The following is a 22,500-nucleotide window of genomic DNA, read 5'->3' as shown; positions in this document are numbered from 1 at the left end:
TCAAGTAAAGTCTGAGCAGAAAAGTAATACGTATAGGCAGTACTGCCTGTTTTTAAGAAACTTGATAAGTAAATGCCATTTCTGTAGGTTAAATTTCCATCACATTTTTAACTGTCCTAATATTGATCACCCTATAGGGATGAGACTGAAGTCTGGTAGTTATTAGTATAAAGAGGGTCAGCTGCAGAGACTGGTACCGAGCAGAGGCTCTCATGGTAATGATGCTGCTATTTATAGATCCCAATTTCATTAGTTGCAGAGTTTCAAGGAAGAGATTTTCTCTAGGGGAAATGGATACTTGAAGTTCATTTTCTTTCTCACATTAAGGCAGAAACGTGAACAACCTTCAGTATAGGACATACGATTACCGTATTTTTGCGAGGGCAGTTTATTCCCTCAATATATTTGCAACAGTAAATGTTGTAAATTTAAAACATAACGTAGGAATTTAAAAGTGCTAGTTGTCATTCTGGCTGAGTGCTACTTTACATACATTGTTTTATTACCCTTCTTGTCATTTTTTTCTTACAAAAATTATTAATTTTTTAGAAACTGCAAAGCTGAGTACAGCCATAACTGTATTCCTTTTCTTTAGAATACTGTAAGGCCTGCAAAGGAGTTAATTGATTGTAAGAAGTGCAGTTTCCAAAAAATAATACAGTCTATCCACAATGTGTATCTGTATGTATTTGTAAAATAGATAATTGTCCTTTTTGAATTCTTGACATTTGAGTTATTTTTTTCCCTTTAAGAGAATATTTACTTAGTTAGTATTCACTTAATTAGAACTGACTGTTTAATGTTTTTTGGGAGGGTATTTATGTATTTTCTTTGCTATATTTGCATTCCAGAAATTAAGTCCCCCTGCCATTATTCGGCGAGCCTTTCATACATTAGAATGATGAATTGAAAGCAGAAATGGGAAAAAGACTGCAATGCAATGAAAATTTAATCAGCGTCTTCTGCTGCTTTAATAAGGCAAATAATTCTTATTGGCCGCTGTGTTAAGGTTTCTAATATTTAATTCATAACAAACCTTGCATTATTCTGCAGTAGCATCGACAGCTCCACTTTGCTGCCTGCCAACAGGCAACCATAAAAACTTAAAAGCAGATGTAAATGTCTAAAACAAGGAGAATGATTAGATCTAAAGCGGTCAAAAAAGTAAACAATATTGTGAAAGAGTTTGATGGATCTCTATATTTAATGATGCAAAAATGATATTAATTAAACTCACTTGAGCAGATTTTTTTGGACTTGAAGGTAACCTTTTACAAAGCATAGCCTTTTAGTGCCTGACCAAAGACTCCAAAAGAAAGCAGATGTCAATGCAATGTTGATGATAAGCTTCTTTAAACTGGATACAAACTTCCCCTTTAATACTGGAAGTATCTGGTTTATATTCCTGTGTATATGAATTTTCTTAGCAAATGTAGTGCTAAAATTGATCTAATGGAATAAAATGTTTTATCTTCAATTAACCCAGTTTGAGAAAAGCAGTAGCTTTCATAGTTCTGCTAATTTCTGTTTAAAATGCCTTTAAAATTCTTTTTTTTTTTAATTAAAGGGAATATATGTTTTTATTTCCTAACCTTAATTTAATGAATCTGTAAATAATAGCATTCATCTTTCTAGATTACCATCTAGATTTTCCAAGTATTAAGTGTTAGGTTATGTTGGGCACTAAATTCGAACCTGAAGAGAGGAACAAAAAGATATTGTTACTGATTACATGTAAACAGCCAGAATCATTCAAAAGGATGTGGAGAAGAGTATTTCTATAGTGTGAAGCCAGAGAAAATGGCAACCTGCCAAAGCTAGGTGCAAGCTCCTGTTACATGGAAGGGTTGGGCCTGTTCTCATTTCTTCTTGAAATGGCTTAATTGGTGTCAGCACCCCAGGGATAAAGGCCTCTAACACTGAAATCCACACGATTCACCCTGTCTCTGCTCAGTGTAGGGAAACTGGTAACAACTGGTGGTGAATGAGGAGTGAACGGTGCTGTAACAATACTCGATGATGTTTGGGATGACAGAAATTAATACGCACTTGCTTGAAGAAAGCAATGATTAATGGCAGTGAGCACGGGAATGCTGTCCCTTCTTTTACTCCACTTTGATGGGGATTGAAAAGCAAAAGGCTGTTTTCATTCTCTGTAGAAAGCAGAGGTCACACAGAGTACATTATAGCAATTTTTCCTCTCTGTTTTTTTATTTCATAAATATTATGATAAGCATAGATTAGATAGATTTTTTAAAAATGAAAGCTTAAAAGGATATTTTATGTCACTTAAACATTGTTTATGCATAAAGAAATCACACATTCTTCTCACTTGTTAGATCATTTCCCTTCATGTCAGAATAATTAGTGTAATTAGGAATTTAAAAAGTCCACAAACATGCAGTTGTATTAATGTTGCTTACCATTATGTAACTGGAATCAAAAAGGTTTAATTTTCTAAAGATTTTTAGGACAGGATGGGGACAGGAATGTTGCAGGGGCTTTCACCTTTATTTTGCCCCTCACCCGGTTTTCCTCAGTGAATGTTTGACGTAAATATATTTTCAGGGTACTTGCACTTGTCAGCAGCTTTCTTAGCCATTTGATAAAGATTCTTTATTCTACAAGAAAGCCTGAAATAACAGAACTGTACTTTGGATAATGAATTCTTCATCTGTGGAGAACTTTAAAACAAAGTACAGTGTTGGCATTTTTTTCTTTTGAGTGAGAAGGCTGATATATCTTTTGGATCCGACAGGAAGACATAAATTAATAGAGTTCTGGAGTTCAGTTTCTCATTAATAATCCATTTTGTCATGGTTCTTGGCATTGTCAGCCTAGTAGCTGGTTCATATTTTGCTGAAGGATAAAAGCAGATTATGTCTTAAGGCACAAAGCAAGAATAAAGAGTTTATCTCTCGCCTTTTGGGGGAACTACATGCTATGAGAAAAATATTGTTTGGCAAAAAGTTTCAAATTTTAGTTAGAAATACACTTTTCATAGGTAAAGCTATTTTATGTACATTTTTCATAGGTAAAGCTATTATTTTAACATCTAAAATGGACCTTGAAACGTCAGGATATTAGAGTTTTAGGTGATTGCTCTTGCTGATTATTTGCAAAGGTTTGTTTTTCATGGACAATTATGATAGGCTTAAGCCCGTTTTTATATTTTGTTTTTATAACTCAATATGTTAGGGTATAATTATAGATCAAAAAGAAAGTTAGGAAAGTCACTATTCCTCTCTTTGTGCTGGTAGTGCTAGATAGTTGATTACCTCTGCCTAGTCTCCTAGGCATTAGATCCTTGACATTTGCTGTGAAGGCTGCTGAGTTTTTAACCATTTACAAATTCAATCAATAAAATAAGTCTTATTTCTAATTTGATAATTCTGTAATTAACCTTTTTATGGAGGCTCCAGAAATGATTATTTATAGACATTGAACCCAGAGACAGATTCTCATAAATGGCATCATTTAAAGTTGTTTGTATTTTAAAGAAAGTAGTTCTTATAAAAATTGAAATACCACACCCTCCCTGATAGTTGCTAGAATGGTCACTGGTGAACTGAGATCCCACATTATTTAAGGGCAGGAAACAAGTTGAAGGGAAATGGGTACAAAAATAATACCAGGGTTTTTTTCATGCATTTAAGAATTGTTATTTTTAGTGTGTTATTTGTATTGCAGGTCTTTTATAGGCACATTCTTAGAAATAGACAACTGAAAAATATGTTCAGTCTTTAAAATTTGGGATTTATGCTACCATTTCCAATTATTCCTACCTTTTTTTGTTTGTTCACTTTTAAACTTCAAGTAATATATGTGGGGCATGTAAAGTCATAAATCTAGAGTTGATTTTTGAGGTAACCAGCTATGAGAAAAAGAGAAGGGTCTATCTGGGTTATAAGATGAAGGAAGGAGTATTAAATTATGACCTAATGGGGAAAATTATGAGAAATTTACTTATCTCTACTTAGAAGGGCTTATTCTTATAATTTAAAAATCTTGATGTTTCTTGGGTCATTAAAGTTTATCATTGGATAAAGTTAATACTGATAGTGTATGTTACAAAGATTCATTTAGGAATGAATGGACAATTTTTTTAGTTTCCATTCTCTAGGATGCTATAAGCTGCTGGAGGGCAGAGGCAGTCTGTCTGTCTGTCTGTCACTTTTCTTTAGCAAACATTATGTGCTCAATAACTTATTTTTGTCAATCCTTACTCAAGGATATTTTTTCTATTGCTTTTCTGAGAGAGAGTGGAAAGGAGGAGGAGCAACAGGGGGTTGAGGGGGTGGGTGGGGGGAGAAAGAAAGATCTATTGGTTGTCTCACCCATGCTCCCTAACCAGGGGCAGGGAGCGAATCCACAGCCCAGGTATGTGCCCTCGACCGGAAATTGAACCCGAGACCCTTTGGTGTGTGGGCTGACACTCTAACCATTGAGAAACACTGGCCATGGCTCAATAACTTTTTAAAAAATAAATAAGTAAATTCCTCCTGCACATGTTATATGATGTGTACCTGCTGAATATATTAAATCTGATATTACATTCTCCTAATCCTTTACATAGAAATTTATCTTAACTGTGATAACTATATACAATATAAGAAAACTGCCATAGCTACTTACCTGGATCTTAAGTAACTTATATACACATTTTATATAAAAGTAATTTATATCTATTATTTCTCCCATTACTGTCAATGATAATATTTATGCTAATAAGAGAAAAATCAATGTTGAAACTCCTTTTAACATGTTTGGGGTTGAATATTCATCTTTGAAGTTTTCACTTTATAACTAGGTATGATAATAAGCAATCTGTTTCACAGCTAGGCAATATTTGTGTGTTTCCAAATAGTAGTTTTGAATTATGATGATTTAAGACTTGTTTCTCTATGGAGCTGGGAAGGACATTTGTTTTAGTATATTATAGTAAAATTTTAAAGAGTAGATTTTGACAAGAGACATTTTGCTGACACAGAATATTTTGTTCATTTTGACTCTCAAGTTCTGTCATAATGATTGATTTATATTCATTTCAGACTACAGTTTCATAACCGAGTTTTCTATCTAAAAATACAAAATTTTCTGTTTAAGTTAATAATAAATTAAATAATTATCTTCAAAGGTGACAGATTGGTCACATGTATTTGAATAGTCCAGAGATTAACCTAAGATTAGTTTAAATGTACTAGGATTATGAGTTATTGAAATGAATGCTAGTTTCAAATTTAGCTGATGGGGGGACACAGAATAGGTATCATTTACTTAATTGCTCTAGTTTTTTGCCCTTTTGGACTTGGGTTTAATTACATAACTTAACCTGCACTACAGTCATTATTGAACTGTTTATTTTCTATTTTGAACCAACCACTGATCTGTTGATGCTTGTCAGGTGGGAAAACCTGGGAAATCATAGTTTGTATTCACTTGCTTTGTTGACTGTAACCCTTAAAGCAATTTTGAATAGGAAAAAAAACACCCCTAACTATTTGTAATGAAAACCCATTGGAAGTAATTTTGTCATGGGTTTTCTCAATTGCAGTATCAAAAGACCATTTCAAGTGACTAGTGAATTTGGTGAATGCTAAGTGGTGAATTAGATAGTAGCTGTGAGGCTGAGGTATATGTCAAAATCTCATTTGCTTAGTTAATAAGCTAATTGCCAAATATTTGCTTCATGAAAAATCATTGAGCATGGGAAGCTTACAATTATTTAGTTGATGAATATTTTACTTCTATTTTGTCCTTATTCTTCAAAAGTCATATAATTTAAATATCTGTCATTTGTTTTGTGTAATAGACAAATGGTCTGCTTATATCTACCTTTCACAACTACATATGCTTGTGGTACTTCATGGATCCCTCGTGGTCCTCAGTTTGAGAACTGCTTTTGTAGGGGTAAATTCTTCTTTCTCTTTAAACCATATTTTGTCCCAATTTGTAACTGCAATCCACTTTCTTTTTGGAAGCCTAATGGATTAACTTTCTTACCACAGGTTCTACAAACACTAAGAGTATCAGTGACTGTCTGTAATGAAGGAAAAGGATCAGGAAAATGGAATAGAACAACTGTATGAAAGGGAAGAGAAAGTTAGCTACCAGACTCAGGTGCTGGTAGACCTGGAAAAAAAAAGGACAGGGTGGCCTGAAATCTGAAACATGAGTTGTTGAAGGACTTATATGGCAATTAGCATATGTTGACTTGTTTTTAAAAATTAAAATATTGGTTTACAATCTAGATGTAGTATAAGCTCCTTGTGGAGAAGGGAATTAGATTTATTGGCAAATCTTTTGCTCCCTGGTGCTTTATAGGGATTCAGGTTTTGCTACATGGTAGAATTCCTTTAACATACATGAAATCCTTTGTATATATAATAAAGTAAGTAAATGTTTTCTTGGATAGGAAACTGCATTTAATATGTCAAATGTTTCTATATGAAGACTTTTGAGGAAACTATCTATGTTACTGATTCTCAAACTTTTTGATCCGGGACTCCCCTTTACACTCTTAAAAGAATTTTTGTTTATGTGGGTTTAATATCTATCAGTATATATTTGTATTAGAAATTAAAACAGAAATTTAAAATATTTTAAATTAATTTATAAATTATAAACTTGTTATATGTCAACATAAATAACATTATTATAATTATCAACTCTTTACATGTTATCCTAAACAGCATTTTCCAAAACAAAACAAAATGGTGCAAATATCTTTAAAGTCAGGCTTAATAGATGATAACTGGATGCTCATATCTGCTCCTGATTCAGTCTGTTATTGTAGGGTTGATGTATCTGAAGAAATATATCTGACCTCACACAGATATATAATTGGAAAAGGGAAGAGTATTTTAATAGCTTTTTCAGGTCATTGTGGATGTTCTTTTTTGATACTACACCAAAACTTGATAAGTGGTAATTTCTTAAAGGTTAGTTCAAATGTGTAATCTGAAGCCGTGTTAATAAACTTTTCTACTTTGTTTCATTAAAATCTATTAGTCTAGTTTGCACTTTGAATAGCTCTTCTACCCATACATGATTTTCTAACATCATGTCTTAGTCATTTGAAAAATATTGGTTCACGGAATTGTGCATAACTTCCAAATGTTAATAAATCTCATCATATAAGATAAAAAATTACATCAAGATAAAAATTGATATTACCACCAAATTTATGAGAAAAGTTTCTAAGTACTGGGAAGCTGTCACACCCGCAGTGGTGGACACCAATTTTTCAAAATTCTAATTTTTTCAAGAAAGCTAGAATTTTGGCACCCAAAACTATAATTGTTTTCCTTGAAGTAACAGGTTTACTTGGTTCATTTTCCAAAAACTGCCTGCCAGATATCTAGTTGAAATAACCATAATTTGTCAGTTATTCTCTTTTTAAAACAGTAGTTCAGCTTGCAATCAGTTGTACTAGAACTTTTTCTCATGCTTAGTACGCCACAGGAGTGTTTGTATAGATGCAGTTTCTGTTTTGTCACACAGAATATTAAAAAGACGGGTACTCAAGGTGTAATTAAATGAAAAATTTTTATTGTTTCATCAAGGATATTCTGAAGTGAAATTGTTTTTTGTTTTTTTGTTTTTAAATTGCAGTCCCTAGTTGTAAAGAACACAATGACTGCTAGCATATTTTGGCCCCACTGCCTTGCTTTGTGCTAAGGCGCCAGCAATTATACCCACCTTTGTGCACCATCAGTGCAAATGTCAACACAGTGAAAAGGACAATAACCCCTTAGTATTGAAAAATAATTTTGATTTTGTGGACTCCTGAAAGGGTCTCAGGAAACCCCAGGGGCCTACAAGCCACCTTTTAAGACCTGCAAATCTACATAAACTGTAAATCTATATATATAAAAGCCTAAGCGATCAGACTACCTGATAACGTACAAGTCACTATGATGTGCACTAACCACCAGGGGGCAGACGCTCAATGCAGGAGCTGCCCCCTGGTGGTCAGTGTGCTCCCACAGCAGGAGCACCCCTTAGCTGACAGACGGGGGCCAGACGACCCCGTGAGGGCTCATGGCTGGCAGCTGGCGTGCGCAGCTGCAGTGGCACGAGCCTCTCCTGTGGACATTCTCCCTGCGCACCCCTAGCCTTGGTGGCGACAGGCTCAGCAGGGCCAGGATGAGCAGGAGCACCCCGCGCCCAGCCTGGGCTTGGACTCCTCCTCAGCCGCCTGCCGTTTCCCGCACTACTTCGTGCTGTGCGGGATCGAAGCGGACAGTGGGCTGGAGCCCCACGAGTTGGTGGGTAAGGCCGGGCTGCGGCCTTGTGGAGGTCCACTGATCCCCACAGGCCAGGCTGAGGGGCCCCACTAGTGCATGTGTACCAGGCCTCTAGTAAAATATAACTTGCCCTAAGACCATACTTTATCTTCATTATAGCTGTACAGAAAAAAAATTATCCAAAAATAAACAGGTTTTTAGTAGGCTATTCCTGAAGGCAACAGCATGCATCCTGATGTCATTATTGTGGTCCTCTGGATTATTTTATTAAGTGCCTATATAAATTAAGATGTTCTGCTGAATATTCTTCAAAATTAAGACAGCTTTTGCTCTTAGAAAGTGGACCTCATTATTAGTCTTGATGGCACATATAAAAGCAAAAGGACAGATTAACAGATGCCCAGTGGTTGATTCACATATCCATACAGATCTAGCATAGCCTTCCTGGAGTTGCTGAGCAAGTCACAGAGTGGTTATTTACAAAATAAGAGAGTGGGACTAAGTGAGTTCTATGGTCTCATTCAGATTTAATAATATTTAACTAAATGTATTTTTAAAAGCAGAATTGGCCCGTTAATCAAGTTCATATAATTTGTGCTTATTGTCATCGCATAGGTTAAGCATTAATGTTGTTTTCACAGTACTGAAAGTTGGAATGTTTGAAGAGGAAATGGAGGGGACTTGTTAATGGAGAAGGCTTCTAGAAGTAAGTGGGTTTTTAGTGGCAGAGAAGAAATTTGAATGATGGGAAGATGCACAATGCAAGGCATTTAACATATATATATATCTCTGAGGAGTCTTTATGCTCTTTCTTGAATAGCAGAGAAGGACAATTTGAGTTCAGAAATAACACGAAGGCCTGGAAGTTGGAGAATCTGCCAATATGCCCTGATATTGTGTAGTATGAACTGTTGAAAAATCTTCAAAGTAAAAAGTGGATCAAAACATAAGTAATGTTGATTTTTGAGGTTTTCTTAGATCCATTAATTACATATTGACCATAAAGCTGTAATGTTTTGTTTTTTTTTTTGAAGGGGAAAGTTAAAATTTTAAGAATATTTATTTTTGCTTTTCAGTGAAAACACACACACACACACACACACACACACACACACAACCTTTTATATTATGCTAAGATACATTATGACATTCTAAAAGGAAGAAAAAAAATATCCCCCAAACTCAGGCTCATACTCAGTCCCAGCACAGTGTGAAAGTCTTTTTTGTAAAAAAATGATAGTTGGAGGGACTTGGGGAATCCTGGGAAGGTGCTGTTTAGAGCCCTAAAAGAGGAGAGCGGGCTTGTGTAAGTAAAACAATTCTGTGTTCAGGCAAATCAAACTTTGAAGGTGGAAAAGCTGCTATTGTGGCAATATTTAAGGAAAAAAGACTCCAGAGACTATATATTTTGGAAATATTTGACAACATTAGCAACATCAACTTCTGACAAAAAAAGAACCATCTCTTTGGCAAATCTTTCACAGTTGTGCCAAGAAAAGCAGCTACATTGGAACATTTCATAAACTGTCATCAGTTATGCAGCAGCAGCTTCACAAATCAGAAATGATATCTTCAGGCGCTGCTGTCAAGTGTTATTCAAATAATACCAGTCTCACATTTGAATAACAGCAGACATTTTGAATTAATTAATCAGATGAGATAGTCTAGGCCTTTTCTCATTAGTCTCTGGGCAGGCTTGGGAAGATATATGCGTTGGTGATGATATACTTGTCTTTAATCGTGATTTATGAAGATTTAGGATTGTGTGTGATTTGTCAAAGGTTCTGGGAAAAGGCTGGTGCATATTTCATTACCTAATCTGAGATTGATTTTATGATGCTAAGAGATACCACACTATTGTTCAAATGTGTGGGAAGTACAGGTAGACACAGCATCTCAGGCTTTTTACTGGTTTGTCTTTTCAACTGTCAAACAATGCTGTAAACTTTAACTGCTTGTAGTTAACAATTCCTGTTTTAATTATAGGCAGATTTTTCATTCTGTCCAAAGGGAGAAGTTTCAATGGTTATTTAGCTAAAATGCATAGCAGACTTTATAACTATGACCTGGTATGAATCAGGACAAAGTTGGTAAATTTCATGGATTGGTCATGGTGAAAATATGAAATTTCATGGCTTGTCAAAGATTAATAGAAAAATCCCATTAAAATGGTGCAAGTAGTGGAAGAATAACAAGCAAGGTTACTTTCCTTACATGTTACCTTCCTTCTCAGGACTAATTTTTAGCAAAATTAGGATGTAAAAAATCTTATTTTTCTCAGTTATTTAAACAACATTAATGACCTATTATTAAGTGAAATAGTTTATGTGAAACTATCTAGTACAGTGTCTAATATACCGTATAGAGATAGTAGGTACTGAATATCTGCTAGTTTTCTTTTCTCCTTTTCTTCCTTGCCATCTGATGTTTGAAGCTTTTTTTTTTTTTTAGCATTATCTAGCCTTCATAACAACTTGAATTTTTAATCATTCTAGAGCTTAATTCCTTGGGGAATGTTTTATTTGGGGGAAAGGAGTACAAGTGTGGAGGCCTTCATCCTAGGAGACTGGATAACCAGAGAGGACCTAGCGTGATATGAAGATCATGTTGTGTCTGCTTGTATAGTGTGTGTTATATTGGGGGGGAGGTGAAAGATATTTAAGAAATCAACTATTATCCTTTTAGAACATGTGAAGCATGTAGTTTCTGTCTAATTCAAAGTGGATCTTTCTGTATCATCTGCCTCCTGAGGACAGTTACATGTTTGTGATAAGGAATGTGCATTTTTAATTCCACTCTCAGCAAACTAAAATGCAAGTACATGAAGAATTAAGAAATAGTAAGATGATTTTTTAACCTTGTCATACAAAATAAAAAATTTACTTTTCTTTGCCATTTTAGACAGATGATTGATTGGTATTGTTTTATTGGAATGATTGGGCTATTAATAATCATTAGTTCGTTGCCACTTCTATGTTTTGGGAACTGGGTTAGTACTCCTAAAGCAACATTAGGTACATCTTAACACAATTAGAGGCAGACAGTTTTAATTGATGTTCACTTTGGGGGAAAGTAGTGTATAAATAATAAGACATGTTGATATTTGGAGAGAGATAATATTTAATAGTAGTTTGGGAGGCAGCTTGATGCAGTAGAAGTGTACTGGTTTTGGAATCCAACAGATCTTGAGTCCCTTTTCTAGAAATGCCACTTAATTGATATGTAGCCTCGGCAATTTACCTATTTTTTTCTTGAGCTTTAGTGATCCTTTTTCTGACATGAGGCCACTTATACCTAGCTTTCAAGGTTGTTGTGAGGTGAATGTGTATATAGTACCTAATGTGGTATCTGGTATATCATAGGTGCTTAATGAATCATAGCTATTGCTGTAATTAAATCTATTTAAATTTTTTCTTTAAGAAACATGTATTGATGACTCACTATGTTAATAATACAAGTAAGGCATCAGATATACAAAGCAAATGCTGTCTGTTGAAAAATAAATTGATACAGGATGGGGCAAAAAAAGTAGGTTTACCATTTTGAGCACAAAACACAGAGTTTATTCTTTTATTGTTATTGTATTATTTTCCATATGAACAACTGTAAACCTACTTTTGCCTGACCCTGAATATAGGGATACATATAAACTGAAGTAAGAAGAGGCAGGGGATGAGACAAGCAAGGATCACATCAATGAGGCTAATGCTTTGTGGGGGAATAGGATCTGCATTCCTGAGATAAATACCACTTGATCATGGCGTATAAGCTTTTAAAATGGTCTTGAGCCCTGGCTGGTTTGGCTCAGTGGATAGAGTGTCAGCCTGTGGACTGAAGGGTCCTGGGTTTGATTCTGGTCAAGGGCACATGCCTAGGTTGCAGGCTGCATTCTCTGGAGAGGGTGTGCAGGAGGCAGCCAATTAATTAATGATTCTCTCCTGCTCCTTTCCTCTCTGAAATTAATAAAAATATATTTTTTAAAAAAGGAAAGAGAATGGTCTTGGGTTTGGTTTGCTAGTATTTTGTTGAGGATTTTTGCATCGATACCCATGAATAATATTGGTTTGTAGTTTTTTGTGGTAAGTTTGTCTGGCTTTAGTAGCATAATAATACTTGTTTCAAAAAATGAGTTAGAAGTGTTACCTCCTGTTCTATTTTTTAGAGGAGTTTGAGAAGGATTGGTGTCAAATCTACTCAGATTTTCTATTCTTAAATCTGTTAAGATAATTTGTGTGTTTTAAGGAATTTGTCCATTTCTTTTAGGTAATCTAATATTTTAGTGTACAGTAATCCTTTGTATTTCTGTAAGGTTAGTAGATTAATATTCTCACCTTCATTTCTGGTTTTAATTGAGTCTTCTGTCTGGTTTTAGTTTAACTAAAGTTTCTCAATTTTGTTGATCTTTTCCAAGAACCAAAATTTGGTTTCATTGATTCTATTGTTTTTCTATTCTTCATTTTTCAATCTCCAATTTAACCTTTATTATTTCTTTCTTTTTACTAGCATTGGGTTTCATTTGTTCTTTTTGTAATTCCTTAAGGCATAGAGTAGGTTATTGATTTGAGATCTACTCTTTTGATGTAGACTTTTACAGCTATATTCCCTCTGTGCACTGCTTTTGCTGTATCTTGTAAGGTTTGGTATATTGTGTTTTCTTAAGTATGTTTTATACATTTTTGTTTCTCAATCCATTATCTCCTTTTGTGTTTAATTTATTTTTATGGTGTGTACCATTTTGACTCTTTTAATTTCTTTTGTGTATATTTTTTAGATATTTTCCTACTGGTTACCATTGGGATTATAATTATAACCTCAGTTTATAACAATGTGGTTTAAATTGATGTCAATTTAATTTCAATAGCATACAAAACTCTACTCTTATATAACTCCATCTCCCTCTTTTATGTTATTGTAATAAATTACATCTTTATACATATGTGCTTATTAAAATAGATTTATAATTTTTAATGCATTTGTCCTTTAAATCATATAGGAAACACAAAGAGGAGTTACAAACCAAAATATAGTAACATTGTCTTTTATATTTACCTATGTAGTTACTTTTACTCAGATGCTTACTGTCTAGTGGCCTTTTTTTTTTGGCCTAAAGGACTCCCTTTAATATTAATTGTAGGTCAGGTTTACTAACAATGCAATCCCTCCACTTTTGTTTGATTGGATTACCTTAATTTCATTTTTAGTTTTGAAGCATAATTCTAACAGATAAAGAATTCTTAGCTGGCACTTTTTTCCTTTAGCATTTTAAATATGTCATCCCACTTCTAGCCAGCCTTCATGGTTTCTGATGAGAATTTCACTGTTAATCTTATGTAGGATTCCTTGTATGAAATGAATTGCTTCTTTTTGCTAGTCAGGATTCTCTCTTTATCTTTCAGGAGCCAAAAAAATTAAATAATGAGGAAAACAACAAGAAGAAAAAGATAAACATTTCCCAGTGTTTGCTAATTGTCTCTGTTTTGGGGCATCCCTTCATCTATTAGCTACACTATTTGCGACTGTGTCTTAATCTTTACTTCCCGCTTGTGCTGAGACTTGAGATCAACTATAGGTGAAAGCTTAGGGTAATCTCAGGTCTCAGGATACATGTCCTGCCTGAGCATTCACATGACTTTCTAAATTCCATAGCATATGTGTTACTTTTGAATGCCCTAATTTCCCAAGAAACTGTCTCCCTAGCTTATGGTTGGTGTTCCATTGTTTGCCTCAACTATATTTTACCCCAGCCGACAATAGCTTTTTCGTGTGTGTGTGTGTGTGTGTGTGTGTGTGTGTGTGAGTTTGTTTGAGGAATGTTTCGTTTTGCACTCTGAGTTCCAGTTAGGTGAAGTCGATAAGCACCTTGTGTCAGTCCTTCAGGCAGTCCCAGACGGGTCAAAACAAACACAATTTTCTTCTCTTTCCAAAACCAGGGACCAGTGTCCCACATTAGGAATGTGGGCTGCTCTGTCTTTGAGATTACCACTGAGCCAAGTTGGAATATTGAACAAGAGAAAATAAAAATGCCTTGAAACTTTCCTACTGTTTTAAAGTTACCTTTTTAAAAAATTGTGTTTGCCTGTTTGCTGTAAACCTTTGACTATTTGTAGAGCTCTGAAAAACTTTAGTCTGTTTCTGTGAGAGAGTGGCCCTTTGAGCTACCTACTTTTTTCTGCTGATTTCACTCTTGAAAGTGAGATAAGTTTTGAATATGTTGAATTTGTGGTGTCTATGGGAAGGCCCAGTGTACATTTTTTCACAGAAAAGTTAACTATGAGTTTGAATCTCTTTCTTAGGGAAGCAGTCTGAGCTATAATTAAAAATTAGGAAGTCATCAGCTTATTGTGGAAAATATAGGGGTGGATAAGATCATCAGGGTGGATCCCAGGGAATATTACGTAGGAAAGACCACAATGAAGGCAGAGAACTCATGGTCACCAAGTATAAGGAAAAACTATGGTTAAGAAGGTAGAGTTGCATGGAAAAGAGAATGATTTCTACTGTGAAGATGACACTTCTCCGGTCAGATGAAACTGAAATAAGGTGTCCTCAATATAATTTGTTTCAGTAGAATGGTGTCATTTGAATGGAAAGAGGAGAAGAATTGAATGTTAGCTATAAGGTGACACAAAGTAAAAAAAAAATTTCACAGGATTTGAACATACACGGTTGGAGTGGTAGGAGGACCTGTAGAACAGGCATGAATGATGAAGTATTAGAGGGAGGATATAGAAGTAGAGTTAAGAACACAGATGGAATTGACTTTCATTAGATGGTGGACATTACATTTCTTAAGTCTGGAGATAGGTAAGAGATGAATAAGGATTTAGAGAAATTTATATGTGGGAATTGGAAAGCTGAGGGGAAGTGTACTGCATGGATTAACTTCTTTTTGATGAAGTAGGAAAAATAATCTGTTAAATAAGAGTAAGGCTAGAGTGAGGTAGAGTTTGAGGGTAGTGATGGAGTGATATGAGGATTGGTTGACTAAGAATGAAGAACAGGTGGAGAGGGAGAAAAGGAGTGAGTGGGCTGGCAGTGTAAGTTGTGGTCATAGAATGAGACATTTGAATTTTATTTCAAAAGTTGAGCAATTCCAGGCGATGAATGATAAAGTCTAGGATGTGGCCCTAAGAGTTGGTGAGTCAAAGTGAAATGGAGCTAAAGGTTATTGATTTTAAGGAGGTCAAAGAACTGTAAGGCTAAACTGTTGGTTGAATTTCTTCTGTGCTCCCTGAAGCCAGCTAATGGCATGACTTGGGATAGAAAAAAAGACTATGAGTCTTGTGCCAACATTTTTAATGAATCTGGACAATTACTAATATTAGTTAATGAACAACAGTGGATGCAGCCTTGCCAAGTTAATTTTTCTTAGATAATTAGTTGTTTCCTATGGAGATCAAGCTATGGTCAGTTTATTTGAAAATAAGCAGATATTAAGTTAGGAAAATGAAACCCATATAAGCACTGTTCATACCATTAATATTTTCTGCAAACATTTACTGAATGTTTTTTCTGGGCCTTGAAGTTGCTCACAGCCTTGGGAGGAGACAAACATCTAAACACATAATTAATATAGTATGCTAAAAGTTACAGAATAGTGGTCTCACGTGGAATATATTGGAAAATCCATCCATGGGAATGGGCAAAAAACCATCAAATTTTATACTTAAATGTATCCTTTCATTGTATGTACTTTATATTCTTTTGATGCAAAAGATCTCAGACAACACAAAAAGTATACATAACATACAAATATTCATGTGCCTGGCATGTAGTTTAAAATATTACAGATGCTATTGAAAGCTTCTTGTGTGTCCTTCTCTAATCCCACCCCCCCTTCTTTCACTTTCTCCTTCATCCCACACTGGATTTTTTGCTTATCATTCACATGAAATTTTTTAGTTGATGTCTTGAACCTATAAAATTGTTTCATACTGTTCTTATTTTTCTGCAATTTGCCTTTGTCCCCACTCACCATTTTAAGAATTTTCAACATTGATCCATTTAGCTTAAGTTCATTCTTTCCTGCTGTATAGTTTTCTATTATATGGCTATTCTAGAAGTTTTAATTTAATTGATGGTAGATGTTTAAATTGCTCTAATTTTTCTTATTATAAAGTGGTCTTATAAATGTTCCAATACTCTTTTTGAGCTCAGTTATTAATTGTTGCATAAGAAATCACCCCAAATGTAGCAGCTCAGACAGCAAATACTTATCATCTCACAGTTCCTGTGGTTAAACACCTAGGTACAGCTTAACTGGGTGCCTCAGGGTTAGTTAGAGTCTTTCACAAGATTACAGTGGGCCTGCAGTCATCTCAAGGCTCACCTGGGGGAGTATTGGCCTCCCTGCTCACTCACGTGGGTATTGGCTGACCTCAGGTCCTGGTGGCTGTTAGCCAGTGCCTCCTTATATTGCTTCTCCACAGAGCAGCTCAAAGTATGACAGCTGACTTCCCACAGAGTGAGTGAGTGAGAGAGGGAACCCAAGGTAGAAGCCACAGTGTATCTCTAATCTAATCTTGGAATCCCATTACTTCTGCCATATTCTGTTGAGTTCTAGGGAGTCTAGTCCACATTAAAGGGAGGAGATTACATAAGGGTAGGAATAGCAGGAGGTGGGGTCATTGGAGGCCTTCCTTCTTAGAGGCTGCCTACCACATTGGGTCATAGGTTACACATCATCAGCTTTACTAGGTGTTGTGACTACTCTTCCTGAGGTGGCTATTCTAATGTATACTTTCCCAAAAAATAAGACTTAAACTTTACTAATGTTTAAAATAGGAAGTGACATTAGTGGCTTGTGTATTAGAAGCTTATTTGTTACAGTGTTCAGTATTGGAAAGGAATAGTGAGAGTTCCAGGTTTGTTTCTATGTATCACCAGTTTGTATGCCTGGTTGGGAGTATTTGTTTATAATGTTAACTAGATTTAACTAAATTAATGCTTATGAAATGCACAAGTTATCTAAGAAACATCTGCAGAAGAGAATTGTTGGGTCGTATGGTAGCTCTATTCTTAATTTTTTGAGGAACCTCCATACTGTTTGCCGTAGTGGCTGTACCAGTTTACATTTCCACCAGCAGTGTATGAGGGTTCCTTTTTCTCCATATTCTCTCCAAGACTTATTTCTTGTCTTATTGATAGCCATTTTGATAGGTGTGAGGTGGTATCTCATTATGGTTTTGGTTTGCATTTCCCTTTATAGCTAGTGAGGTTGAGTATCTTTTTATATATCTGTTGGCTACTTATATGTCTTCTTGGGAAAAGTGTTTGTTCAGGTCCTCTGCCCATATTTTAATTGGATTGTTTCTTTTTTGTTGTTGAGTTGTATGAGTTCTTTATATATTTTGGATATTAGCACCTTGTTGGAGGTATTGTTTACAAATTGGATGAATTTTTAAATTTATTGCTTTCTTACAAATGTAGTGCTTTCTTGCAAAAGCCTGATTACATGAATTCTTTATTTTACAAACGAAGAACTTTAAACCTGGTGAAATTGTATTACTTGAAAATAATTTTAAATTGTGGAAATGTGGGAGTTGATAGGGAGGAAAAACCATATTTTCTGCTCCTGTGTTTACTAGACTGGTGCTACTCAAAAGTGTGCTGTGTGGACTGGCAGTATGGCTATTACCTGGGAATCCTATCTAATAATAGAGAAACATGGTAATTAACCGTAACTTCGCTACCCTTCCCATTGGCTAATCAGAGCGATATGCAAATTAACTGCCAACCAAGATGGCAGCCGGCAGCCAGGCAGCTGAAGCGATCAGGAGGCTTGCTTGCTCCAGTGAAGGAGGAAGCCAAGGTTCCCCGCCTGCCGCTGCCAGCCTCTGAGCTGCACTCTAAGAAACAATGTTGCAATTATAGAAGCTAAACAAACCCCAGAAACCTGCTTTCAGCCAGCCGGGCCTCAGAGCTGGAGCTGCAACAGTGTTTCAATTATAGAAGCCAAACAAACCCAGATACCTGCTTTCAGCAGCCGAGGTCTCAGAGCTGGAGCCAAGCCTCAGAGCTAAAGCTGGCTCTCAGCTCCAGTGACAGCCATAGAAGGTAAATAAATCCCAGAATAAAAAAGAAAAAAGAAAAAAAAGGAGAGGTTGGGAGCTTCAGTCACCCGCCAGCCTGAAAACGGCCCTCAGCCCCTCACCCAGACTGGCCAGGCACCCCAGTGGGGACCCCCACCCTGAAGGGGGTGTGACCAGCTGCAAACAGCCATCATCCCCTCATCCAGGCTGGCCAGGCACCCCAGTGGGGACCCCCACCCTGAAGGGTGTGTGACCAGCTGCAAACAGCCATCATCCCCTCATCCAGGCTGGCCAGGCACCCCAGTGGGGACCCCCACCCTGAAGGGGGTGTGACCAGCTGCAAACAGCCATCATCCCCTCATCCAGGCTGGCCAGGCACCCCAGTGGGGACCCCCACCCTGAAGGGGGTGTGACCAGCTGCAAACAGCCATCATCCCCTCATCCAGGCTGGCCAGGCACCCCAGTGGGGACCCCCACCCTGAAGGGGGTGTGACCAGCTGCAAACAGCCATCATCCCCTCATCCAGGCTGGCCAGGCACCCCAGTGGGGACCCCCACCCTGAAGGGGGTGTGACCAGCTGCAAACAGCCATCATCCCCTCATCCAGGCTGGCCAGGCACCCCAGTGGGGACCCCCACCCTGAAGGGGGTGTGACCAGCTGCAAACAGCCATCATCCCCTCATCCAGGCTGGCCAGGCACCCCAGTGGGGACCCCCACCCTGAAGGGGGTGTGACCAGCTGCAAACAGCCATCATCCCCTCATCCAGGCTGGCCAGGCACCCCAGTGGGGACCCCCACCCTGAAGGGGGTGTGACCAGCTGCAAACAGCCATCATCCCCTCATCCAGGCTGGCCAGGCACCCCAGTGGGGACCCCCACCCTGAAGGGGGTGTGACCAGCTGCAAACAGCCATCATCCCCTCATCCAGGGGAGCTTTGCTCAGCCACAAGCCAGGCTGATGGCTGCCAGTACAGCGGTGGTGGTGGGAGCCTCTCCTGCCTCCTCAGCAGCGCTAAGGATGTCCGACTGCAGTTTAGGCCTGCTCCCCGCTGGCAAGTGGACATCCCCCGAGGGCTCCCGGGCTGCCAGAGGGATGTCTGATTGCCATCTTAGGCCCAATCCCCCAGGGAGCGGGCCTAAGCCAGCAGGTGGTCATCCCCTGAGGGGTCCCAGACTGTGAGAGGGCACAGGCCGGGCTGAGGGACCCCCCTCCCCCCCAGTGCACAAATTTTTGTGCACCGGGCCTCTAGTTTATTAGAACTGTAGTAGATTCTTATGCCCCACTCTAGACCTACTGAATCAGAAGTTGTATTTTAATAAGATTTTCAGGTATCCACACACATATACACGTTAAAGTTTGAGAAGCAAACAGTACTAGGGCAGATTGCCTCTTTGGACAACAATGAAATTTTAGAATTAAAAATGTTTCTTGAACTGAGGTTGGTGAAAGGGGAAAAAAATTAGAAACCTGATTTTAGATATTGCTTAGTTTCTGTTATTAAATGATGCCCTATATAGTTCTATGAAAAGTTACTGTCTTAGCTTTCCTAGTCACCATTTTCATGGCTTTTTTTTTTTTTTTTTTACAGCCCCATAAGTTGATAGAGCAAAACCCAGTCTCTTCCCTCTGCTGCTTTCATTCCGAAGATAGCAAAGTTGGGCAACCAGAAGGCAGAATTAAACATTGTTCAAAGTGTATACCAAGGGAGGACCTCATGTTGTGTTCAATCTAGCTGGCTAGGAAACCTTTCTATTAGCCTCTTCCTAATGTTTGCACTGAATGAGCCATTACATTTTGAAGGCAACACTGAATTCAGTATTGATGCATTCACTTACCAACTTTTCTGCCTCCGGCAGAACAGTTTTTTACTAATGGTAGTGTACAAACAGCAGCCACTGGCTTCATCCTCACTCTAAAGAAAGCCTTGTAATATTGCTTCATTGCCATATCCCTTATATGTGTGGGACTCGTTATAATTCCATTCTTTGTGCCCTGTTATATTCGTTGTGCCCATGCTCCAGAAGCATTTTCTAGATGATTGTTACTCGTTAATGGAAACTCTTTTGGTATGGTCCCAGGTAAAAACCTGTGCAGGATTGAAATGTGTTTCGAGGTGTATTATGTTACAGTAAGATATTAGTATCTTAACAAAGAGAAAATACCCATGTTGTTCTTTTGATTTGTAATGTTTTCACATATAGCACTTAGCTGGTATTTCTTTCTACCTTTCAGAGAATGATTTGGCAGCTGAAAAAAACATTTAGATTCAGAATTTAGTAAAAGAGGTTTTACCAGTCCTTTTTACTGTTGTATTCTTTCTGTTGAAAGCCTATGCTCTAGAGTTTACCAGTAAAATAAATGATTCCAGTTTTACTAAATGCATGGGTCCTCAGAGTCTGGTATATATTCAGTCAAACAGTCATATACAAGATATAAACTGCAGTGATTCTGATGATGCCTTACTGGATCTAAAGAAACCCACATATCAGATCCCATAGTTGTTAATGGAGGGCTTTACTTAGTGGAATTATTTCACTGGCATTGACACTATGAGAATATGAACCAATCATAACAATACAATTTCCATTTTAATGGTAATGGAAAATTTCAAAGTAAATTAAAAAATGTAAAATAAACTAATATGTGAAGTCCAAAGCAATTAAAAATAAATTCTTGAAGTGCTAGCACTTTTAAACATTGTATTTGAGTTATGATATGAGAGAGAAAACCATGGCAGTTGTACATATAGTGAGCAGTTGTTGAAATTTTTCATCTTCACTATTTTGAGCTTTTTTCATATGCATATTCTGGCTTGTCTTTACTTAATTTCAACCGTTGCTTAATACTCTGTATATTCTGGGTTGTCTTTACTTGTTTTCAGCCTTGGCTCTTAAGCTGTAAAGTCTAGTTTGTGTTTTTGAAATGGTCTACATGTCTGTTTTCTTTTATTTGTGGTTATATAATTAGTAATAAGTAGTGAAAATATGGTTAATGTGGGAATAGCTCAGATCAAAATTAGAAACTGCACTTGGCATGTATTCAATTCACTGCCCAGGGTTAAAGTCCAGAGCCACAGATAACAGATCTTCACCTTTCTCTCCTAATATTTTAGCTTTACTGATGATTTGAAACCATAGCAGTTAATGTGCTTTAGCCTTTGCTTTTACAGACGAGAAATGGATCTTATACTTATATCACCCGGTTTCAAAACTATTTACACTAAGTGGGATGGTTTACTACCTCAGGGGTAGTGCATTAAGCCTATTGCTCTTGAGAATCCATTTTCATCTCTTCTCTCCAATTGATGGGACAGATATGACAAGCCTTTAAAGTTGAGTGGAAATTTTCTGTGGGGCGGGCTGTTGTATTAAATTGTTCCTTACCACCACCATGGATGTTGTAAAGACTTGTGAGTGGGTAGCCTATGGCTAAGAAAAGAGATATATTGTCTGCAGTGGGAGGCTGTAAGGTCTAATATATTGGGAATAGTTTTCTTCCTCTCTGCCCACTATTTCCTGCTCCTTGAAATCATAACCCGAGTCCACCCACTCCAAAGAGGTTTTCTTGATTAACCAATACCATAAAGTGTTAGTCAGGTTCTTAATATTGTGTAATGCTGTGAGTTTTTTTCTTAATCCCTTTACTTTTTCACCCAGCCCCCTGAGAAGTCTTGCTTAAAGAGAATTGTATAGTCACTATACATATAATTCCTAATTTTCACCAATATATTTTTATATTTAGGTTTATCATATTTAAAATTTTAGGTTAGTGTGTTTATGCTGAGTGTTATTTGCAAGGGACAGGGATTACCTAATTAATGTGGTAACCACCACCACCTACTAATTCTTAGTTGAAAACAGTTACCATTGTGCCAAAGACCTTTTATTTATGTTCATTTACCTTTTATTTATGTTAATTTTTTAAATACATAGAATTATAATAATATAGTTACTAAGTAAAATGTTATGAGACATTGATATTTAATATCAAGAGAAAAAAATAAAATAGGCTTTCAAATTAAATAATCACATTAAAGAGTATGGATTCTATTTTAAGGACTTACTTAGAATAAAAAGTAGTTTTTGAAACGAGGCAGAAGTTTCTAGTGACATTTAAATTACTAATCTTATATAATAAAGAGGTAATATGCAAATTGACCATCACTCCAACACACAAGATGGCTGTCCCCATGTGGTCAAAGATGGCTGCCACAAGATGGCC

The 22,500-nt window shown here is 36.8% G+C and overlaps 1 protein-coding gene across 2 annotated transcripts in view; it reads left to right on the top strand.

Annotated features, from left to right (window-relative positions):
• The window catches only part of PBX3 (pre-B-cell leukemia homeobox 3), a 188,919-nt gene that overhangs the window by 13,424 nt on the left and 152,995 nt on the right, over window positions 1-22,500 (top strand). Inside the window, exon 1 of one of the 2 annotated variants that reach the window (XM_014529367.1) lies at window positions 5,836-5,910. The exons of the other annotated variant lie outside the window; for it this stretch is intronic. Coding sequence (XP_014384853.1) covers window positions 5,851-5,910 — 60 coding nt within the window. The 5' untranslated portion in view covers window positions 5,836-5,850. Of the gene's footprint in view, window positions 1-5,835; window positions 5,911-22,500 lie in introns of those variants that run through there. 2 annotated transcript variants of the gene reach the window in all.

Source organism: Myotis brandtii, unplaced genomic scaffold, assembly GCF_000412655.1.
Source record: "Myotis brandtii unplaced genomic scaffold, ASM41265v1 scaffold68, whole genome shotgun sequence".
Taxonomy (NCBI): domain Eukaryota; kingdom Metazoa; phylum Chordata; class Mammalia; order Chiroptera; family Vespertilionidae; genus Myotis; species Myotis brandtii.
The sequence above is the reverse complement of the archived record's forward strand: the minus strand, read 5'-3'. Positions and strand labels throughout refer to the sequence as shown.